At 34.4% G+C, this 21,588-nt stretch overlaps 1 protein-coding gene across 2 annotated transcripts in view; it reads left to right on the forward strand.

The window, feature by feature from the left end:
* The window catches only part of LOC113496511 (lachesin-like), a 72,522-nt gene that overhangs the window by 38,935 nt on the left and 11,999 nt on the right, over positions 1–21,588 (forward strand). Inside the window, exons 3-6 of one of the 2 annotated variants that reach the window (XM_026875749.1) lie at positions 3,152–3,285; positions 6,183–6,368; positions 7,086–7,278; positions 13,719–13,847. In XM_026875749.1, coding sequence (XP_026731550.1) covers positions 3,152–3,285; positions 6,183–6,368; positions 7,086–7,278; positions 13,719–13,847 — 642 coding nt within the window. The remainder of the gene's footprint in view (positions 1–3,151; positions 3,286–6,182; positions 6,369–7,085; positions 7,279–13,718; positions 13,848–21,588) is intronic. The other variant, XM_026875750.1, reaches the window with a different exon arrangement.

Genomic DNA, 21,588 nt, shown 5'->3' on the forward strand with positions numbered 1-21,588 from the left:
TTTATCATAATTTATTTTCGACATTCCTAATTGAAGTGAAACTTTATATCGCCATTATGGCTACTTTATTAATCAATATTTATGAGCATTTAATATCAACTTAATTTAATACCTTTCCAAATAAATTATGACAGAATTAAGCGCTAAACAAAGTATGATCTGGTTACCTTTCCCGACCTTTCTTGTACTCTCGCCAAGAGATTAAAAATTTAAAAACAATTTTAATCTAAATATATTTTACCTCAAAACACTAACTGGTTTAAAATTAAATATTTAGAAAGGTCTAAAGGACTGTTGTGGCTTTTTATTACAAGATAGGTATAATCGAAAGACAATTTTTTACCAATAACAATTTAGTATTTTACAATAAAATTAATCGGTCAAATAATTTCAATTTTCGTCACAATTTATAAAGCCTTTATTGGACACAACAATCCACAATTTAGCTTATCACCTACCGTCTTCTTTAAAATTAAAAAAATGCTTGTAAAATAATACAAACCTACTAAAATATAGCGAAATACGCGATTACAAAATCAATCTATCATATATATAGTATAGTCACATCAATAACTCTCATGTAATCCCGTAAACAAACTTCTAGAGCTGACTAATTGTTCAGACGACGTTGACTCATTAAAACAGGTCATGTTAAAACATTAGTCTTAGGCGGTAGAACATTAGGTAAAGTGTGCTGTATATACCTACTATTAAAACTGGAGTCGTATTCGTGAGACATCAATTTTACTCTCGTATCTGCGTTGACTAAACGGGTAAGCAGACACCGGTTCTGTGCTAAATATCGCGTCTTTTAAGAAAACTGAAAATTAAGAAAAAAATATTGGGGTTCTCATAAAAGAACATCCGATAATATTTTAAAACGAGTTTAGCAGCAAAAAGCGCTTCGCTGGCAAAAACCAATGTGAAAAATATTCGATTCTCAAATCGTTCCCTTACTAGAAGAGGCATTTTCCAAGCAATGAAATGCATTTAGGGTGCTTCTATTATTGTGATATTAATCCGTATCTCGCCAAAACAATGTCTATATCAAGTATAGTCAAAAACATAAAGCCAGGTACACAATCAGCTTTACAAAACACTCAAAAACAATTAAATCCAATTAGCCGTTAATACAGCTAGGATACGAAATAGCCCTGATACTTATTAGAACTCCACTGAAAACCACTAAGGTTTGAAATTTCATTGAGGATTTCAGACTGTCTGTTAATCTGAGTAAAATATTAATAAATGTAGGTACTAAATATAATTTAAATAGTTAATGATCTAGAATTATGACTACTAGACAACTGATACACATATATTCAGAAACAACAAATGATCTTGCTCATCACACAAAATTGTCCAGGGCGGGAATCGAACCACCAGTACGGCAGTCGGCCACTAACCACTTGACAAACAGGCCAAGAGTGTTCCACTTTTATTATTTTTCAGCAATACATTCAGATAAAGTGACTTTTTCGCACTATCCATTACATATTAGAGCTGGCAATATGTTAAAGTGCGTACAAAATTTATGATAGATCACAATGTTTTTCTCTTATATTTATTGCTTTTTCAGCACACAATTTTATTTATCTTTGATGTCATACATGTATTGGTAAACTTGTAAAATTTGTATTGATGACTTTCGGATACAATTAATGAAAACCCATGTACTTTAATCACATAATTTCAAAACATACCAGACACTAGACATAATAATATGTTTTGGTTATGACGTTTCTTTTCGTTTGTTTTTTGATTAATTAAAATATATATAAATACCTACAAGGACTTTTCACATTGTAAAGTTCATAAATCACTGCTGTATTTCGGCCCACAAAGTGAGAATTTAGGAAATAATGTTCTAACAGAACTCGTTGGAAAATAAACGCTGTAAATCTGAGGTTAGCTTAATCTCTGGAGAAACGGCTCGGCTGCGAAAGCTTATAACTTTCTTTCCTAGAAAAACGGCATTCCTATTTGCTTTGGAACTTATGAGAATTCACAAACGGCTTCATATGATTCTGAACGTTATGTGAACGGTTTTATTTTATTTAATGACATTTTAAAAGTACCTACTATACTTTCTAGACCTTAATATATCTCTACTAAACGTTTTACTTTGAAATGAACCTTTTACGGATTTTATCGCGGATTACTTTTAGATTTTAATTCCCGACGTTTCGACACCTTTGCAGGTATCATGATCACGGGCAGACTGAGATGGCGTTGGCGATGGCGTCCGACCTACCGCTAGGTCGGACCGTAAATAATTAGTTAAAATATGAAGGTACAATGAGGAACATCTTCTGTCTGCCCGTGACCATGATACCTGCAAAGGTATCGTAACGTCGGAACTAAAATCTAAAATTAGACCGCGATAAATCCGTAAAAGTAGTTTCATTTCAATGTCTAACATTAGCGTAAACCTAAGAAACCCCTATGTAACGTTTTACTTTTGAAAAGCCTCGTAGTGAACTTGATGCACTTAAACCTCTTTTCTTAATAAATTTCATATGTTTTTTAACATAATAATGTGCTGTGATTTTATATGAACAAAAATGCTAACTGCGCATAAAATTCCTCCTTCAATCAACGTTAATAGCAGAAAGTATTCTTCAAATAAAGCGCTCTTTGTTTTCTACGAGAAGTTTCTTCGACGCCTTTGCTTTTTGACTGCATTTCTGCTTTGACAATTTAATTAAAATAATGTTGTTTTAACGTTATACAATATACCTGTTTATGTTAACCTTCGGGATAATAAAATGATATATGAAACTCTCAACATTTTTTTTAATTTACCGTATGTTATATCTCCTTTTTTAATCTTAGATGTTTATCAGATAAATCTATGATTTGTATGACTACTAGAAATCGCAAGGAAGAAATGTTTCATCTAGATGCATTGTTACTCCGAAGCTAGCTGCAGGTAATTGATGAATGTAATCTCCAACGACTGCTGCCATACAAACGCAAAGAAGTTGAAGATCTTATTCTTCAACTTGGAGACGAAAGTCCTAACCACGTACAAACATCTTAGCAGCTCTTAAACCCACGTCATTTACCTTAACAGCCGTCTAACGAACAATCATTTGTTTCCGAGTTCGTTTATCAATATAAATTGATTAACCGTTTCTTTTAATTTCAGCACTAGGTCTGGAACCGGACTTCCTATATCCATTGGAGAACGTGACGATCGCACAGGGCCGGGACGCCATGTTTACCTGCGTGGTCAATAACCTGGGTGGTTACAGGGTGAGTGGCGACACCGCCACTGCCAGGGTGTGTATCAAACCGACTCATTACAGCTAAATAGAGGAGCACAGAAACAGCACTTGTACTATGAGATCTATAATTTATATTTTTGACTCTTTGGCATAGAATGAACGCGATATTGCGTTGATTACCTGTTGATGCCACTTTTTTTTATTCTATCCTAATTTTAATAACCAGAACTTAAGATTTTTTTAGTTTTGATTAGTTTTCAACGCATGTCTTTTGTAATCTGTAACTTGCAATATTTTTTATATAAATAGTTTCTTTAATAAAACTTTCTCTCTCTCTCTTTTCTCTTCTCTCTCTTCTTTATTGAATTTAGAACTAGTCAAAATTTATTACTTTTCAAAATAAAAATAAATAACGTTTATTGAAGCGTTTAAAACTTCTCATATAAAATATAGATCTCAACAAATAGTGTTTGCACCACTTCCACATTTCTTAGCACACTACCTTCAATGCACATTCTTCAGCACTCTTCGAGACTCACAGCACCACTTTATAGAACCTATCTCTATCCTAGAATAGAGTTACACCGGTACTTACTATTTGCACAAATATACTATAAGTTTGTCCACATAGCCGTAGTTTGTTTGAGCACAACTGCGTTAGACACACACACTTGCACATAGAAACTAAGATCCAAGAAGGTGATAAACGCATTGATTTATGCAAAACGAACGAAACTATTCTTGGGTTTTAAACACGATGCACAATTCGTTTATTTTAAACACACGTCTTGAAGCATGCTTTATACAAAATGCACCTTATCCCTACGACGTTTTAGTTGAAAATTGTTTTAATCGTTGCACGTCAGTCCGTTTCACGTTTGTCAATCATTGTCGGAACAAAAACCGCACCCCACTATGATGGGATCACTTTGTCCAAGGAATTTACGTTGCAAAACAGTCACTTTAGGAAATTAAAATAAAGCCGGGACAAACCCCCTCGGTCCCCGTTCAATCATTTCGAGAGGCGGTGCTCTCAAAATGTCCTGGGAGTTAATCTTGTACACTATCATTATGATATACGGTACTGTGTCGCATGCGATATATCTTGCCCTGAATTAAGTCGATCGTCTTTCTGACAGTTTCATGAATATTAAAAAGCTCTGAATTCACTTACTCACAAGATTGATTGACCAAAAACCGAAGATGTCCAAGGGTTTAAATGTTCTAAAGTTTGCGCGTCTTAATATTAGATGTTATTTCATTTCTCACCGCCTCTATATTTGGCAATAGCAACAATAACACGATTGCTACAATAACAAAAGATTGAGCAATAAAACCGTACACAAATGCTCTTTCGTGAATCTTTCTCTTACTGGAAACAAGATTCGATAATAGTCTCTCTGGGGCCGTTACCTCAGGTCACTCGATTCTACACGAGACTATCGATTCTCTCGTACCGATACATTTACATTTGCTTTTCTATATCGATTCCGCGTAAGTAATTACACAAGACTAATAACATTTTCGCATGTATTTCTCAACGATTCCCACGTGAGTCGGAACGGAATGGCATCAACACGATAGTTGTCTAAGGAATAAACGTCAATTAACTTGGTAGAAATAATTAAATTTACTACAGAGTCATTTGTTTTGTATTCGACCGTATACAATATAGGCAAAGCTCAGAATAGGAAAGATAGTCATTCATATACAACAAAAAACTAATTTTCTTTGAAATTTTTAAAACAAATCGCGCATCCATTTTTACATTTTAGTTTGCATACACTTCATTATTTACCAGATTGAATGATTCCCGACATCAAATTGGCTAAATTGTAAAACATCCATAAAACACAATGACAGTCTCAATACATAATACACAAATAATCCAAATCTTAAACACAACTTCGATATGCACCGCTGGTATGGATGAGTTCAAAATTTGGTAAATATAAAATTGTTTTATTATTTAACCATTTGTTTATGTAAGCGTTGCAATTTCAGTCTTTTGAATCTGAAATTACATCGCTCAACAGCTCTGCAATCCTTTCTCCGCTCATTTGAATAATGCAGATAAAGCATAACCAAAGAGGGGGAATGCAAGAATTGTAAGGCTGTTGTAACAAAGCAATGTCGTGTTTAAGCACTAAAAGGTTTTAGTTATATTTGTTCCAACTGTAGTTTTCTAGGCACCTAATTAGTGACTAATTAGAGTTGCACAAGCACTATACGATTGTAGATCCCTCTTTAAGCTGCACCTCTATTAGTGCACTCCTTCTTGCACTTTCTCTATCCACTTACGTGTTGTAATAATTTAAAAATACAATAAGTTTTAATATCATACATTAATGAGTGAGAAACAATGAAAGAATACAAGGAATTTTAAAAGCAAATTATGTTCATAAGTCCTTTTATAGGTCACGTGCTCTTATCCAAACATAGAGAGGCAATTATGAAAGAAATATCATACCGAATGAAATTTTCAATAATAAAGTTATAATACCGTGGACGAGGCGTTGTAGACAAGTATAAATGCGGTATTTCTGTTCGTATTTTTTTGTTACGCGCTATGCAGGAAATTAGCTTCTATTGCGATGTCGACGCTTTTGGTAAAGCGGATGAAACGAGGGCGTTTTCAGTGCGCCCGCAGCCCGCCTCATAGCGGCGACCAGACGAAAATGTAATTAAAAATTCCGAGAGCATTTTGCGCGGTGCTCGCAACAAGATAGTGTTGCCGGCTCGAGAATCGTTGTCGTGACTGCCTCTTGGGAAGCACTCGCTTGTAATTAGACTTGTTCGTTTAAAGTCTTCATCGTTTATAAACAAAATGTCATGTAAAGGATAATTGATACAGGAATGCAGCGCTTTATATATCAATGTATTTACATTGTTATTTTCTACATGCACACTTTGGGCGTTGATTTTCGCTGACCTGGGATGTTCGCGGGATAGGTAGCGTGGATCAAAGCGGACACGAAGGCGATCCTCGCTATACACGAGCACGTGATCACGAACAACGCGCGGCTGAGCGTCACACACAATGACTACAATACCTGGACGCTTAACATTAGAGGCGTCAAGCGAGAGGACAGAGGACAATATATGTGCCAAGTTAACACTGACCCAATGAAAATGCAGGTAAAGTACTACTAATTTCTAACCATTATAGTGTTCTACTGTTAGTTTAACAAGATTTATTTGCTGTTACGCGGGTTTTACGTCTATTGTGCATGTATGTGTATGTACACAAAAATAACTTCGCACGCAATTTTACAATACCTTCAATTATTAAATTGAGCAGATACGATTGATATTTTATAATGTTATAATTATGCATAATTGCCTGCTGGTAATCAATTACGGGTTTTTGATTAATTGCATAAATTAGGTGTATTTAATATTTTCCAACAGTTGTCGTTTTGGGATATTTGTATACCAGATTTTCAGTATAATTAAATTGTAATCTTAATAATCAATCCGAAAGCGAATTGGACTATATTATTAAGTGTTTAAATAAAATTTGTATTTACTTCTGCATTTCTTAGTAAGACACCAATATTTATTAGACGCGCGTTACAGATTCACTTTCGAAGTTCTTAAACTGATTGGGACTGTACGCCTGTCGCAGGGAACGTACACCCTGTGTATGGTACTGATTCTTTCCAACAATGGTCATAATTCCTGGAGGCCTACAACTACTTAAAACGACTAAAACGAGATGCCATTCTATACTTTGTAGTGAGCTGTGACTTTTCCACAGCCGCTGTACCATTACCAGACGTGGTGGTAGGACTTATGTTTTATGAGCTCATAGACATCATCGTCTTAAATATCATCGACTAACTTCTATTTCAGACTGCATTCCTGGAGGTAGTTATTCCTCCTGACATTATATATGAAGAGACGTCTGGAGACATGATGGTCCCAGAAGGTGGTTCAGCGAAACTGGTCTGCAAGGCCAGAGGATACCCTCCGCCCAAGATTGTGTGGCGCAGGGAGGATGGAGGAGATATTATATCTAGAGGAGGACCACAGGGAAAGACTAAAGGTACGGACTTCATCAATTTTTGATCTTTATTATGTTTTATTTAGATATAGATAGAATATAAAGGAAAATTATTCAATACATATGTATTTACAGTACTGTCTACATTGTTAAACATAAAATATTTATTACCTTTGTGTAGTTTAGAAATCAGTGAGAACAAAATGACATTTTTGTACAAATAGGCCATCCTGTTCGATTTTTCTATTCAAAAAAGTATTCCGTGTTTTTTGGCCAATTTCCCAACCTGTTACATTTTCTATAATTTTTGTCACAACAAACTAAATAACACCTTAAAAATGATAGAATATGATGCTTTATTCACTACAAACATAAGAAAATGAAGCCTTAAGGGCTCAGACGTAACTTAGTCTGAACTAACTGACAATTATTACTCATTAATAGCTCAGTAGCGATCTGTTAATTCAAGATGTTACCATTAAATATAGCTTACTGCATCGACACTCAAGGCCTCTGAATGTATGTACCTATGTATTAGTACGACGTCGAAGCGATGCTGTAGGATTTAGTGTACAAGACTTAGGCAGAACAATGGTCCTACTTAATCAGTTAATGTCTGATGTTCAAATCGGAAAGATAGTAATTGAAATGAAATTTATATTTATTAACAGGGAATTTAATTAACAATCGAAATTTAATTAAAATTGAAAAAAACGTATCCAATAATAGTTACCTTAATAAGGCAGAGTTTTTTTATTACCTGCAAATGCATTTAACATACAGAAAATAATTTTACATAAAATACATAATTTATAATCGGTATGTATCGGATTGTTGGATAATTAAATACTGAATTTACGGAATGAACTGATGTTAGGTGAATTTACTGAATATAAATAAATTATAATTGTTGTAAAACGATCAAATTATACACGGAAACAATCTACGTGCTTTATAAAAGCAAATCGATTTCATAACTCACGATACATATGTTTAAAATAAAGTTTGTTGTTTATCTAATAATTACCTACATGTATTTGAAATTAGACCAAATTATTTTATAGTTTCAACAAATCGTTGCAAACACGTTTCCTCTAATTAGTGTTCATAATCCCGCTTAATTACCTAAATATAAATTAAGCTGTCACCTCATTTGTCCGATTACGAAGCTATGATTATTCTATTTCACTGTTTTGACAAGCGTAACAATTCAAACAAACATTATGAGGAATTATGCTAAATTTATGATGTACTAAGGTGACTAACAATGGCGTGCTAAAGGCGAATCATTTACTTCTATGAGCCAACTTAAGGGCTCTTAACACGATACCTTCGAGCTAATCTATCGTTAAACTCACACTTTGAAAATAAACGTATCTGTATTGTAATTGACTTTCTGATTGCAGTCAATTTTAATTAAATAGATAAACTTTTATAGTGGTCTGTAATAAAACTTCATAAGTTACGCCATTGCATGAATGTGGTGAGCGTTGAAAAGTGGTCAAATATTTAAACATACAAATATAATGTTGTGAACAAATTGTATCCTAGAACTTCTTACAAGTACATTACGTATCTACGTAAACTACATAAAATTGTATCAAATATAATTAATTCACAATAATAGTATCGAAACCCAATATACCTACACGTTTTGTTTGTTATTCAAATAAGCACATTTCGGTCTACCTGTTACTACAAAAAATTACAAGTACCTTTCAGATAAAAACTCAACACACAATAAAAACAAACGCAACCGTTACAAAAATACCAGGCAACTATTTATAAAAGCAATTTTGCTGTACCTTCATACATTGCGATTAAAACTATAATAATGCATGAAAATGCATGGTTCATTCAAAGGTTCATATAAGTTGTACGAGGTCGACCCTCCTCAAACTGAGAGCCGTGGAACTAGGCAGAGCTTAACCTAACCCAGTTTCACTATTATCCACCTCTAAACTATTCCAGCTCTAAATATCGTTAAGTACATTAGTTTTCGAAGCATTACTTGCAAATATGATGACGCGAACTAAACTTATACTCCACAGCTGAAGTTACTAATGCAATTTACAAATTTAGAACGCTACCTAAGAATGTAGTCGTGTTTATGTCAAATTTCAGAATAATGTATGTTCGTTGTTCTTTTAAGACCAAAATAAATCGCGTTTACATTTTGTATTGGATTGTTAAAGATGTGAACAACTTAAAGAAACAACTAACAAATAAATCAGAGCTTAAAATATTCACTATTGAATCTTAGCAGTAAATCACACCGCAGCACCTCAGGAACTCCTATTACCATTCACACCGCCCTTCCTAATCCCGCCGGATTACAATCTCGAGACGGTCCGGGAATAATTACTTACCTACTCATCTCTGCATTTGGTCAAATAAAAGCTGGAAGGGTGATATTGTTAAGTCCTAAATTAACCGCAATATTCAAATAATGCTACAATTTACAATAAAAACAAAAAGCGACGTATTGTACGTTTTTATTTTTGATATACTCGTAGCAATAAAATTAATCGGCCGTCGGAAAAAAATCGAATGTCCATTCCATTTATGAAATTGAAAGCGTAAAGGCGTATTTTTGAAATTCAAACGTTGGGTAAAATATTCGCTGTCGTATTCGGCTATGGGGAACTTTACTATGGCTCAAGTACAAAAATTATGCTAGCACAAGGGGAATTCGTGACGAGTGGCAATTGGGAACTGTACTGACAGGGTGATTAATCAGCAGGTCCCACTTAACCCTACCACTGTTCATACCTCCTCTTGCCATCAGTCAATTCATTAAGCTAACAAAGTACTACCGGTAATGACTTTCACAACGAGCCGAGCACTTCGATACTACGGCTAAGATTAGTGCACACTTAGAACTAACCAATTCTATGCGTTTCAATTACCTAATAGGCACGTACTGCAATTATGCACATTAACAAATATATAATAGCATTTTTTGTTAACAAAAAAAACTTTAAGAATTAGTTGTCTCATACAAGTAATGTTTCCGTCGGTGGATAGTTAAAAAGCCCATCAGCATTAATCGACAATATTAGTTTAGTCTAAGATTTGCGTGAAACCAAAAAAAAAACTACTAAATTCGAAACATTCAAAAACCTACCAATCAATTAATCAAGAACAGGAAACCAGTGAAAATAAACTGCCCTAATATTTGTAATTGAATAAGTGGAAAGGTGATACCCGCCTCAACCAATTTTAAATGAACTAACATCAATAACAATCATCAATTTGAGTGAAGAAGTTTAATTAAAGAAGCCGTTACAAGTTACCTCCATAAATCTGGACAGAAACAATACAGGCTATCCATTACTTGGCCGATGTTTCTTCACGAATATTCCAATGAGGAAAGTTAGGGGCCCGGCAAAGACAAATATAGTTTTTTAATGACTAACGAAGACCACTTTCCAATTTGTTATCTCCAACTGAGGGGCAACTTCGACCACATAAATCAAATTTAAGTGCAAGAATTTAATATTGCCATGATATATGATATTGCTGCATCGATGTAAGTAAGTAATAGCTTTTGCGTGCCCCGGGATTGAGAACTATAATTTTGAATAATATAGTCATCGTTACTTTTGAATGCTAGTACTTGAAACGTGAATAGGCAATTTATTTATTGTAATTTCTTAGTACCTTGTTATGATTCTGTTGACATTAACGTGACATATAACGTCATAATCATCAAATGTATAGTCATATATTCTCGAGAGAATAGTATAAGTAGATACAAGAGGCACGAAATGCGTATTATGGTGTGTAATAATAATTATATCGCGGACGGCAAACAGTGTCGCCAACAATAGGGTATTATTCAAAATTTGCCCTTTATTGTTTCACATAAAACATGTTCGTGGTGACAACGGCGTGTCGCGTGCCTATTTGTTTCATGTTCTACACCAAATTATGTAGATAAGCGAATGAATGGTTGAAACTTAGTCGTAGACTGATGCAAATTAACTCGAACATCCTTCCATTCGACGCTTTTCATCAGCTCTACAAAGTTTGAAACAGATACGGCTACGTACTGCGTTATCCGGAATTGTTAATCCCAATTATCGAGTAAGTTGTTCGATGATATTCGATTCATAACAATTGTTTGCACAATTCAGACAAAAGTTGTTCGCGATCACAACAGCTAATGGAGTCTATTAAGTGGTATATTTCTACAAATTAAATTCGAGTGCTCTTCCGCGGATGGTGTTACATCTACCCTAATAGAAAATAAATAATTACCCACTTCGTACAGAACGTTACGAATTTATAATTAAAATTATAACTTTTGAACAAGAAGTGATGAGAAAATGTTGGTTTTCCATTTTACTGAAGGACACTCCACCAAAGTACTGGACTTTTGCCGCCTTCAGCGTAGACATTAGCGGTGACGCGATTACTACCAATATTATGAATAGACTTTCAAGGCTTTGAATTTGCTTTAGAGACTTTATAATTATGTTAACGAGTTGGATCTAAAACTATAATACAATTGGTATTTTTGTAAATAATTATTAAAGTGTTATGAATTTGTAATAAAATAAAGTAAGCAAATAACACAATCAACTTTGGTTTTGATAAGTTGTCTTTTGATATAATTTTTCTTTATCTAATATTCTGGGAATCTGCTAAGCTTAATAAGCTAAAGTATTATTGAGATAAGATATTTAAGACTTTTCTAACCATACGCATGAAACAATTTGCAGGATTTAGGCTAAATAATATATCGTCATATGAAAAAATCTTCTTATATTCTTTAAAAGGTTCTCGTGTAAGATTTCGTATGTCTGTGGTAAACCCACTAGGGTCCGTGGGCTCAAGCATCACTTGACTTATGACACATCGACAGGCCAAGTTTATTCAACGGTCTGCCTCGAAGAAGAACAAAAATGAATGGAGTGGTCTGTAGTTTATTTTTTATAGTTTATTTTTGTGGTAAATGAATATTCCCTAAGAATAATGATATCATCATTGGCCTAGCCTTTTCCCAACTATGTTGGGGCCGGCTACCAGTCTAACCAGTTTCAGCTAAGTATCAGTGTCATAATGATATGAATGATGAAATTTATTGGTGCTTATATTTTCATGAGTAATAGTTTGATCCCAATATCGTGATATAAAAATGTAATATGTATCTCAGCAAATAACTATAATCAAATATTTTGTTTAGAGATTTGCAACTCTCTTTAATTAACGAGATTGGTGCATTCGACATCCATTCAAATAGGTAATTCGAATGTTACCTCTACGTTAAAACGCACAAACTTATATCAACAAAAAATATAAAAGCATGACAATAAAAAAAAACAATACCGTGGAGCGGCTCTATAGTCGGCGCTGTGCTCGCATTGTTTGCTAACGAAGCGTCGTCCCGCCACCGAGAGCTCTACACTTTAAACCATCAACGGTGTACAGCTCCTTCGGAAAATATTGCCCTAGCTTTTTATCCTCTTGTTTGAATAATGGCTGTAAACGTACTTGGCCGCCATTCGAGCAAGGTGTCAGGAAAACAGCTCGAGTTTGAACCACTAACGGCACTTGTTTACACAACCCGTCAACTTTTGGCGGTTCACAAGTGTTTTCCAACAGTTACTGGTGGAATGTAAAGTAAGCACTTCGGTAGATAGTGCTCAAAACCGTTTTGCGTTTAGTTGGTCTTCGCTATCGCAATTCCGAAGTGTATACATAGGTTCGGAGGGTCTTGTGTACCTAATTTTAAATATTTTGAGGGACGATGTAACATTGCTTTCCATTTTCTTTAAATAGAACGCCGCGGTACAGCCGCTGGTGTACCGACAAAAATATATCGTATGTTTATTTTTGGATTGAGATTTATTCATACTACTAAAGCTACGAAACCTTAAACTAAGGGAGCTAATTTCACCTAAAAAAATATGCATATACATTCTCAATAATAGTTCCTTATGTAAGTATGCTGGCTTCCATGTAAAATTTCCTTCAAATTGTGTTCACATATAAGTTTAAAAAGAACTTTGGTTTTAAACCTTTCTTTCTTCGCCTGATTTCTACATCCGAGAGCAACGCTCATTTATTTCCAAGTCAGACAACTCACGTGATAGACTAAACTCAATGTTAAGAGGTCCAGATTTGTTCTCCACTTACTTTCTTAACAGAAGTTTGTTCAAACCTTGTGGTGCTTTAGCTTTAATTGAAGTGCATTTAAGTTGTGTAATTAAAAACAATAATTATGAAGCGACTGCATTAAACATTTACTTTGCCATTAACCGAAAAACGTGCTTGATAAATTTGATGTTTGTTTTTACTTTACGTTACACAATATTTTTTTCAGTAAAAATAAATCTTCATATAACATATCGAAACTGTACTATGATCAATTTCCAGTCTTACCAGACCCAGTACTTTTTTTATAATTCTACATCTATGTATATATATTACTTACATCTACAGACGAATAGTTCATTCTTACCATTTGTCCTCAGTGACGTCATTGGAGGGCGAGATAGTGAACCTGACTAAAGTGACGCGCTCGGAGATGGGCGCGTACCTATGCATCGCGGCGAACGGCGTGCCCCCCTCAGTCAGCAAGAGAATAATGCTGCATGTACACTGTGAGTATTACTGATACGCTACTGATAAGGGATGAATGTGACAAGGAGAACGCACTAGCGGTTTACCGCCCCGAGCGTTTTTTTTTGTTACATATTTGACTTTGCTGCTTTGTTTTAAATCCAAATAGGGCTAAACACTTCTTGAAATCAAAATATTTTTTTCCTACTTATGAAACGTATTGTATGGTTCTATTTATATTTTGGTATTATTTATATGCAATGCAATATTATAGTGCTTTCGAGGCTATTATAGTGAATTCGTATGACAGAGCCAGAGAGTGGCATTACAATGTACTTCACGAAATTTTTGCCGTCACCAGTAGCTTAAATTTTGTCATTTAAATACAATTTTTAATAAGTAACCCTGTCCATAATATTCAACCGCTTGTAATTGAAGACGTTTGCTGAGCGGTTCAAAAATTGAAGAGCGGAAAACGCAAGGTAGGTTTACCGGCTAGTGCGTGAGAGCGCTTATTCTGCAAAGACAAAAGACTTATTATAACCATAAAGTTTGTGTTGAAGGGAGATGATTGTGACTAACTGTGAAGACAAATGACTTATTATTATTATCATGAAGGGTAACTATTAGCTGTCTCAGTTTAACTTGAGATACATTTTGTTGATGTATTTGTCTGTAGAGATATAAGTTTAGTTGACTTTGTACGAGAGACACGATTATTATGAAGTCGGTTTGTCACTTGTAATTGAATGCACGAAACATACTCGCAGATTGAAATAAAAGCAAAAGAAATCGTAGATTTGACAATATAAAGTCAAGGACAATTGAATTACCGTAAATAAAACTGATAACTTTGTGCCATCACGGTTCATGATATCTGAATAAATAGACGGTCAGTATGAAGTAAACCAAAATACATCTGGAAAGTACGTGTGAAAACCATTTTTTATAAATATTTGTTGAAAGAAAGAAACTTATAACTAATATATACCACCCAAACTACGTACCATTTCCAAATTCAAGTCATGTATCAATTCAATCATCGATAAAGTTACCTGCGTAAAGCATAGCAAAAAGCGTTACGTTGCGAACTCACTTATCAAACGATCGTCCTAATTTATAACCAGGAGTTATTCAATGCTCGGTCTAAAGTTCTCAACTACAGAACACCGGTCCCCCGGCTCGAACACGTAAGCAATTGGGAGATTTTCGTGTTATCACGTATCATCTTTGGTGCGTGTCTTGCATCCAAATTACGTACCAAAGCGTCGAAAGTTACTGCCCCGTTGACTATCGGAATCTAGTTATAGTACGGGTTTCAATTAGATGAAATCGACTGATAAATTTGAGTTACAATATTTTGGTATCTATTGTATGTATCTCATAACAATAAATTAAGGTGACAAATTTTAATTTGAAATTTAAATGTCTGAGTTCCAATAGCTGAAAAAATGTTTTTGATCAAGTTAAAAATACTAACTAATTAAGAAACACAGTTACTGATGCATACAAGGACGCTATAAATACACATAACTGGTTTAATAAGGTAGCGTTTGATTTCGTACACAATATTATATTTATCTTCATTAAATAGACACGAAACTTTCGGAGTTGCTACGAAGCGTAGCGTCTACGTCGTAGTAGACTCTACTTAACGACACCTTTTGCTACAACGATGCTACGAGTGTAGTGCTCTCCAGACACCTTTTACAATTTTATGAAGACAGCGTTTAAATATAATTAAAAAATAAATACACATTTAATTTAATTAATTATATAGTTTGATAAATTTAATCTTTCTCTTCTAATATATAAAATTCCCGAGTCAAGATGTTAGTTACCGTACTCCTCCGAAACGACTTAACTGATATTTACCAAATTTTATATGCGTAATGAATAGGTCGGAGAATCGACTAACATCTATTTTTCATACCACTAAGTTAAAAGGGTTGCTCACACTAAAAAAAATATTTTATTTTTTGGACGAAACTGTTTGTTTTTATTTTTTTTAATAATGTGGCATTAAAAATACATACAATTAGAAAAAAAAATATTCGGCAAAACAACGTTTGCTGGGTCAGCTAGTAAAGTATAAAAATAGGACAGAATAGGATATGCTTAAATTGTGAAATGTACTCTATATAGAAAGGTTTTATAATCTACATAAAGCCTACAAGTAATTTTTGGAAGTCATATAAGCGTTCTTGTAAAGGTTTATACCAAAATAAATATACGAAAAATAAATATTTCGTAGAGATCTGAGATCTTCTCATTACATTATACTTACAATTTAAATTCTATTTATTCTTCGCACTCTCAATGTCCAAGACTACCGAATATATTTTTTTATCACAACAAACATACTTATCACAGTCATTGTTAAATTGAAGGTTCGCACATAATTATTGTATGATTCTCTACTTTTTTTTTCCATCCTTTTTCCCCGCTGGAGAAATATTGAGTTTACTTCGGAACAACAATTTCAATCAAAATAGTGCATCCCTATCAAACAATTTTCATACCTTAACAGATCGAGCTTTTTTCTATACAATAGAATAAACAAAAAAGAAAAAATCTGTATGGTTAGCTCGAGCCAGCACTCAGACAAATTAATCTCCTATCTGTACGGATCAACCGTTCGCATTCGCGCGTCGATCGCAGAATCACTGCAGAATCACTGGTGAAATTATAGTGTGGCACACAGGTGCACACGCCCATTTCCATTTGCATGGATAGTGTTATGCTGTTGGGAATTGGCGCTGATCAGTTCATGAATCTGAAAACCGATGACACTGTAATCATTTTGTATTATGGCATAGTTTGTTGTGATTTATTTGATACCATCTTGATAACATACAGTTGGGAAAGCATGATACGAGTATGTACGTTTATATTATAATTATGTTTTGTGATGAGTGAAGTACTTATCTCGCTAGCAATGTTTACCAGCGTTCTTGCTAGATTTATAGTTATACTGGACATAGCCCATGGCTTCATCAGCGGAGATGTCGATTATATGTGCAACAGAAGTTTTCTCGGTAATCCTATATTAAGGACCTTCATTTGTATCAAAATGAGTCTGGTTGTTTGCGAGTGCATAAGTAACAAATATTAACAAACACAGACACAGACTTTTGTCTTTAGAATATTTGTGTGATTTTGAAGTGGAATGACGAAATAGTCCTAGGTCTGACCAATGAGGCAATTGCCTTTTGGTATAGAGAAAAAATGTAGCAAAAATAAAAATATAGTTTTTTTAATTAAAAAGCCTGGTGAGTCAGAACAGATCAGTCTTTCCTAATGACATGAGAAGATATACAGAGCCCCGGTGAAGTAATAACATCTTACTGCGATTACACATTCACTAGACGTGTTCATTATGGCTTTACAGCCCTGAACAACCATTTGTTTTAAATGACTACCAACCGAGCTCCGCTGTGAATTGACAATTACGAACTGACTATTTTGATAAGAACTTAGTTAAATCACGCAAAGTGTTTTTGATATGTATTACCGGTTTGTTTTGTTTGATCGCTTAATTAAATTGTACGTACTTGATAGAATGATTAAAAGAAAGTTTTTTTTCATTTAATGAAAATGGGTCGAGTCGATAAGAGAATGGATAAAAGTACACATACCGAAGTATAATCAACTGCCTCTTTATTTAATTTTTTTATGACATTTTCCGATAAACTTTCCTGATCAGAAAAAAGGACGGTATTTAAAAGTGAGACATAGGTGTATCTAGATTAGTATCTTAAAATGAATGAAAGCTGCAAATCTGCTTCCCACATTTTAAGGAAAAATTACGACTTTAGTTTGCCGACGATAATTATCAGTTTCCGTTTAAGATACTAAACTATGCAAAGTACCTACTAATGTTTCTAAGAATCGATTTATTCGTCTAAACTATTTTTCTTCTCAAGCGCCTGTTCGCCTAACAATACAAAGTTGAAAAATTTAATTAAAAACTTTTGCAATAAGAGTTGTAATATGTTTTACAGCGATCCATCAACAATGAAAAGGCTTGTATAATTACAATTATCAAACAAAGCTTTCAATCAAAACCTGTCACGCATACTTTCTATGTGCTCATCTTTTTTGTTTATGCTCCGTTGTTTTAAATATATTTACACGTAACCAAGAAATTCAGTCGCCATTTTAACAAAAACATACAAAACACAGGTGAAATAGCCAGGTACAGGTTAAAATAGTCGTTCAATAGATAGCGTAGGATTTGTTTCTGGCTTCAAGACAGAATCTTTTGAAATGAACATATGTGAGGTACCTATCAAATTGAGCATAAGAATCTAATTGCTTCGTCTGTAATACCATTTGAAGCTATTCTCAGGTCATAACCGTAAAGTCGCAAAGGTAATAATATTTCCAGTGTGAGTGTCTGGTTCTCTCGCGTTTTACCTCAGCGTCCTGCCTATAAAAGTTTTTCGCACAGTTAGCGGGTCACCGGTCGCTCTGTCGCGCTGTCCACTACGTATTTGCATTCTGTTATTGGCAGTTCCGATGTAAACACTCGTCTGATTGGATACTATATTTATACAAACGTGTACAGCAACTAAATAACTTCACAACTTATTTAGATTTCATCTCAGAGCTTAACCAAATACTGCATATTTAATGAGCATATAAACGAGCCGTTTATAGCAAACACAGCTCTTGTTTGACGTAATCCCCGTATAAGAGTCATATTACCATTTTATAAATATCCACATTCGATACTTGACGTTTCATATCTCGTATCTATAAAACAAATAAAAGCCAACGTCGCCTGACGACAACCGAGAGAATTTCACTTCATAGGAAACGCAATTTCAAGCGAACAAACAAACTACTGCCGTCTGAAACCCTTCCACTCAGTTTAATTACTTCACAAAGAATGCGTCGCGTTCGCTCGATGAGGAGACAAAATTAACGCTCTCAAATATTTAATTTAAATTTCCTCCCCCCGAAAACGAATGATAACAGCGGGATGGGTGGACTTGTGGCCGCGGAGGTACATAAAAAATACTTTTTTAGAAGCAGAAGTGAAGCAATTCATTTGTAGCAGTAAATGCTACGTAACGCGATGAGTTTCTTTTAGTTGATTCACTGAAGCCGGGAGACGGCAAATTGAGTTTAGAGAAAAAGAAACACGCCAAACGAAGTGAACAAATCGCGATCAATTTGCAAAGAGGATCCAGCAGTTAAGGATAATTAATTTTAGGATATATTTTCTCTTGTAGTGTTAATTCCGCAGAGCTCGCCCTGATTTATAAGTTTGTCTGCGTTTAGATAGCGTAGTAAATGTAATATGTTTTTAAGGACTGTTAGGTTAAAACTGCAGTTGAAGAAATTCCAAAGTCAACTAAAACAGGTAATAGCTACAAAACGCCAAGAAATCCGAAAACGGCGAAAGCGTGTGCGCCGCTCGGTTAATCAAACTGTCACTTCAAGAATTCCGCGCGGAATCCTTCTCGAGAAAACTCCCCTAACTTTTGATTGCTGCGAGAATTCCTATCTACTTATACAGTTAGAGATTGCTTAATCACGTTCTTTAAGTTTTATGCTGCTCACTAAGCACACACGTAATAATTTTCCACAATTTAATATTTCACCCTTTAATTCTAATAAAGTACAACTGAATAAAACGCAATTGCAATTAGATTAACATCTCGACGGTTCATTATTCCGCTTTATTTAATAAGCAAAAGGCTACCCTCGTTGCCCCTTGGAGTTATTAATTAGAACAAAAATTCTGATCGTTCAGATTTTGTTCGCTAAATTGGCCACTCAAACTCGTAAAAGCCGTCCAAAGGAACTTAACGACGGTCAAAGAGAATAACCGCAAATAAGCTCCGATCTAAGGTCGTGGAAGAAAATTCCGTTTTCCTTAATTCACCCTAAATAGACTTTTGGGGATGCTGGTGCGATTGTTTACATTTGTGAAATAATCCGTTCGCTTTAGAACAACTTGACGCCGTCTTGCCGGCATTTCAGCTTCTTGGTATCTTTTCGAATCAGGGCCTTTGTTCACTGTAAAAACCCTTTGATTTGAATAAAGGTATTCACGATTAGAGGTAGATATTCACGATTTTATGTCTCTACATTTTAACAATTTTAATTCAGCTACGTTAACAGAAGGTACCTGCAAAATCGAAGACGGGTCAAATTTTACATTCAATGCTGCACAATTATTCGCTTATTAAACAACTCTACTAGATTCATCTTCCATTATTGGAAATTATGCAAAAATATGTGATAACAAACAAAGAAAACATGGATTCGAAGGTTTACTCAATTAGAGGTTTTAACACTTACTTGTTGTTTTAGTTATACCGACTCTACGCATCGCTGGAATTTTAGAAACTGACTTTGGACGTAAACTGTAGTTAAATTGCATACAAACATCTAGTCCGTAAAATAGTTAAAGCAAATAGAAGTAATGCAGTCGAGATGATATTCAGAGTAAACACCTGACAGTCGCAGAGTTTTACCAAAGTGCCGGGACGAGGAGAGCAAATACACTGCGCGCGCGACACGGCGGTGACGCTGGAAGATACGAACTAGATGCGCAATGTAAACAATAAGTGAAGGAACTGACGTTCCCAAAAGTTACATGCTTCCGTGCATACTTATGATACACAATTTCACATATTTGCTGCAGTAAATGATGTTTTTTACCCACTGATCTTTTAAATTATCTACGTCAACGAAAAAAAAGACATTGAAACACAAAACATCAACCAAAATAAAGTACACAGTTATTACACTCAGTTTTCATTCAGTTACAATTTGATAGCCAAAACCATTACTCATTAATGAAACAGATTAGATAGCATCATGTTTAACGCTCACGTGAACGTAAAAGTTTATATCCCAACACAAATGCAACTCACCCCGCAATAAATTAACGACAATTCATTATTAACCCGACACATTTACCGCAACTAATAATATGACGGTATAATGCAGTTGAATCCGACGAATGAGTCATTTAAATAATTTTATTCAAATCAGAGAAAAGAAAACGAGGTGGAAAATGTCGCAGTTTTTTTAATTCAAGACAAAAATTGTATAATCAGTATCAGATTACTAGTTCTATGTTAGAAGTTAGAATCCTTCCTTACTAATATTATAAATGTGAAAGTAAATGACTTTTGAAGACTTCTCTTGGAAACGCGATATAACCGACCTCGACGCGGGCAAAAAGCTAGTGCTCTATATTTTTAAATACTAAACTATTAATGTTTGCCCAAAATAACTTTAAAATTAACCTGATGTAAAAGAAAATGATGCAACTTCAAGTGAATGTTTAATTAAACATGAAAATATCTAAATATCCAGTTAGGTTTCCAGAAAATATTTGATCAAGGCAAAAAGTTTTCATCATAAAATAACATGAACAAGTTAAGTGAATGTTACTGCGGTATGCATGCCACGCCAAATGCAAAGGCTTTGCAAGCCTATTTATAACGGAACATGAAAACAGAATATTATGTAAACATAAATGCGACTGAAACCGCTCACTTAGCGGGAACATATTTGTCGAATACCATTCAAAATGAAGTATTTTTATGACTTGCTATGAAAACAGTGGGAAGATACAGTAATAGAATATTAAGAAATTGGTAATAAGTGATAAGTCTTGTTTAACGTGCATATGTGCATATCTTTGGCTCAAAACCCCTCTAAAATATAAAGAAGAAGAAGAATTCTAAGATCAAGATCAAAAATTTTAAAATCAGCGTTACTACAAAAGAAATCTACTCAAATTTAATGATTTAT

The sequence above is a fragment of the Trichoplusia ni genome, chromosome 8 (assembly GCF_003590095.1).
Source record: "Trichoplusia ni isolate ovarian cell line Hi5 chromosome 8, tn1, whole genome shotgun sequence".
NCBI classification, from domain to species: domain Eukaryota; kingdom Metazoa; phylum Arthropoda; class Insecta; order Lepidoptera; family Noctuidae; genus Trichoplusia; species Trichoplusia ni.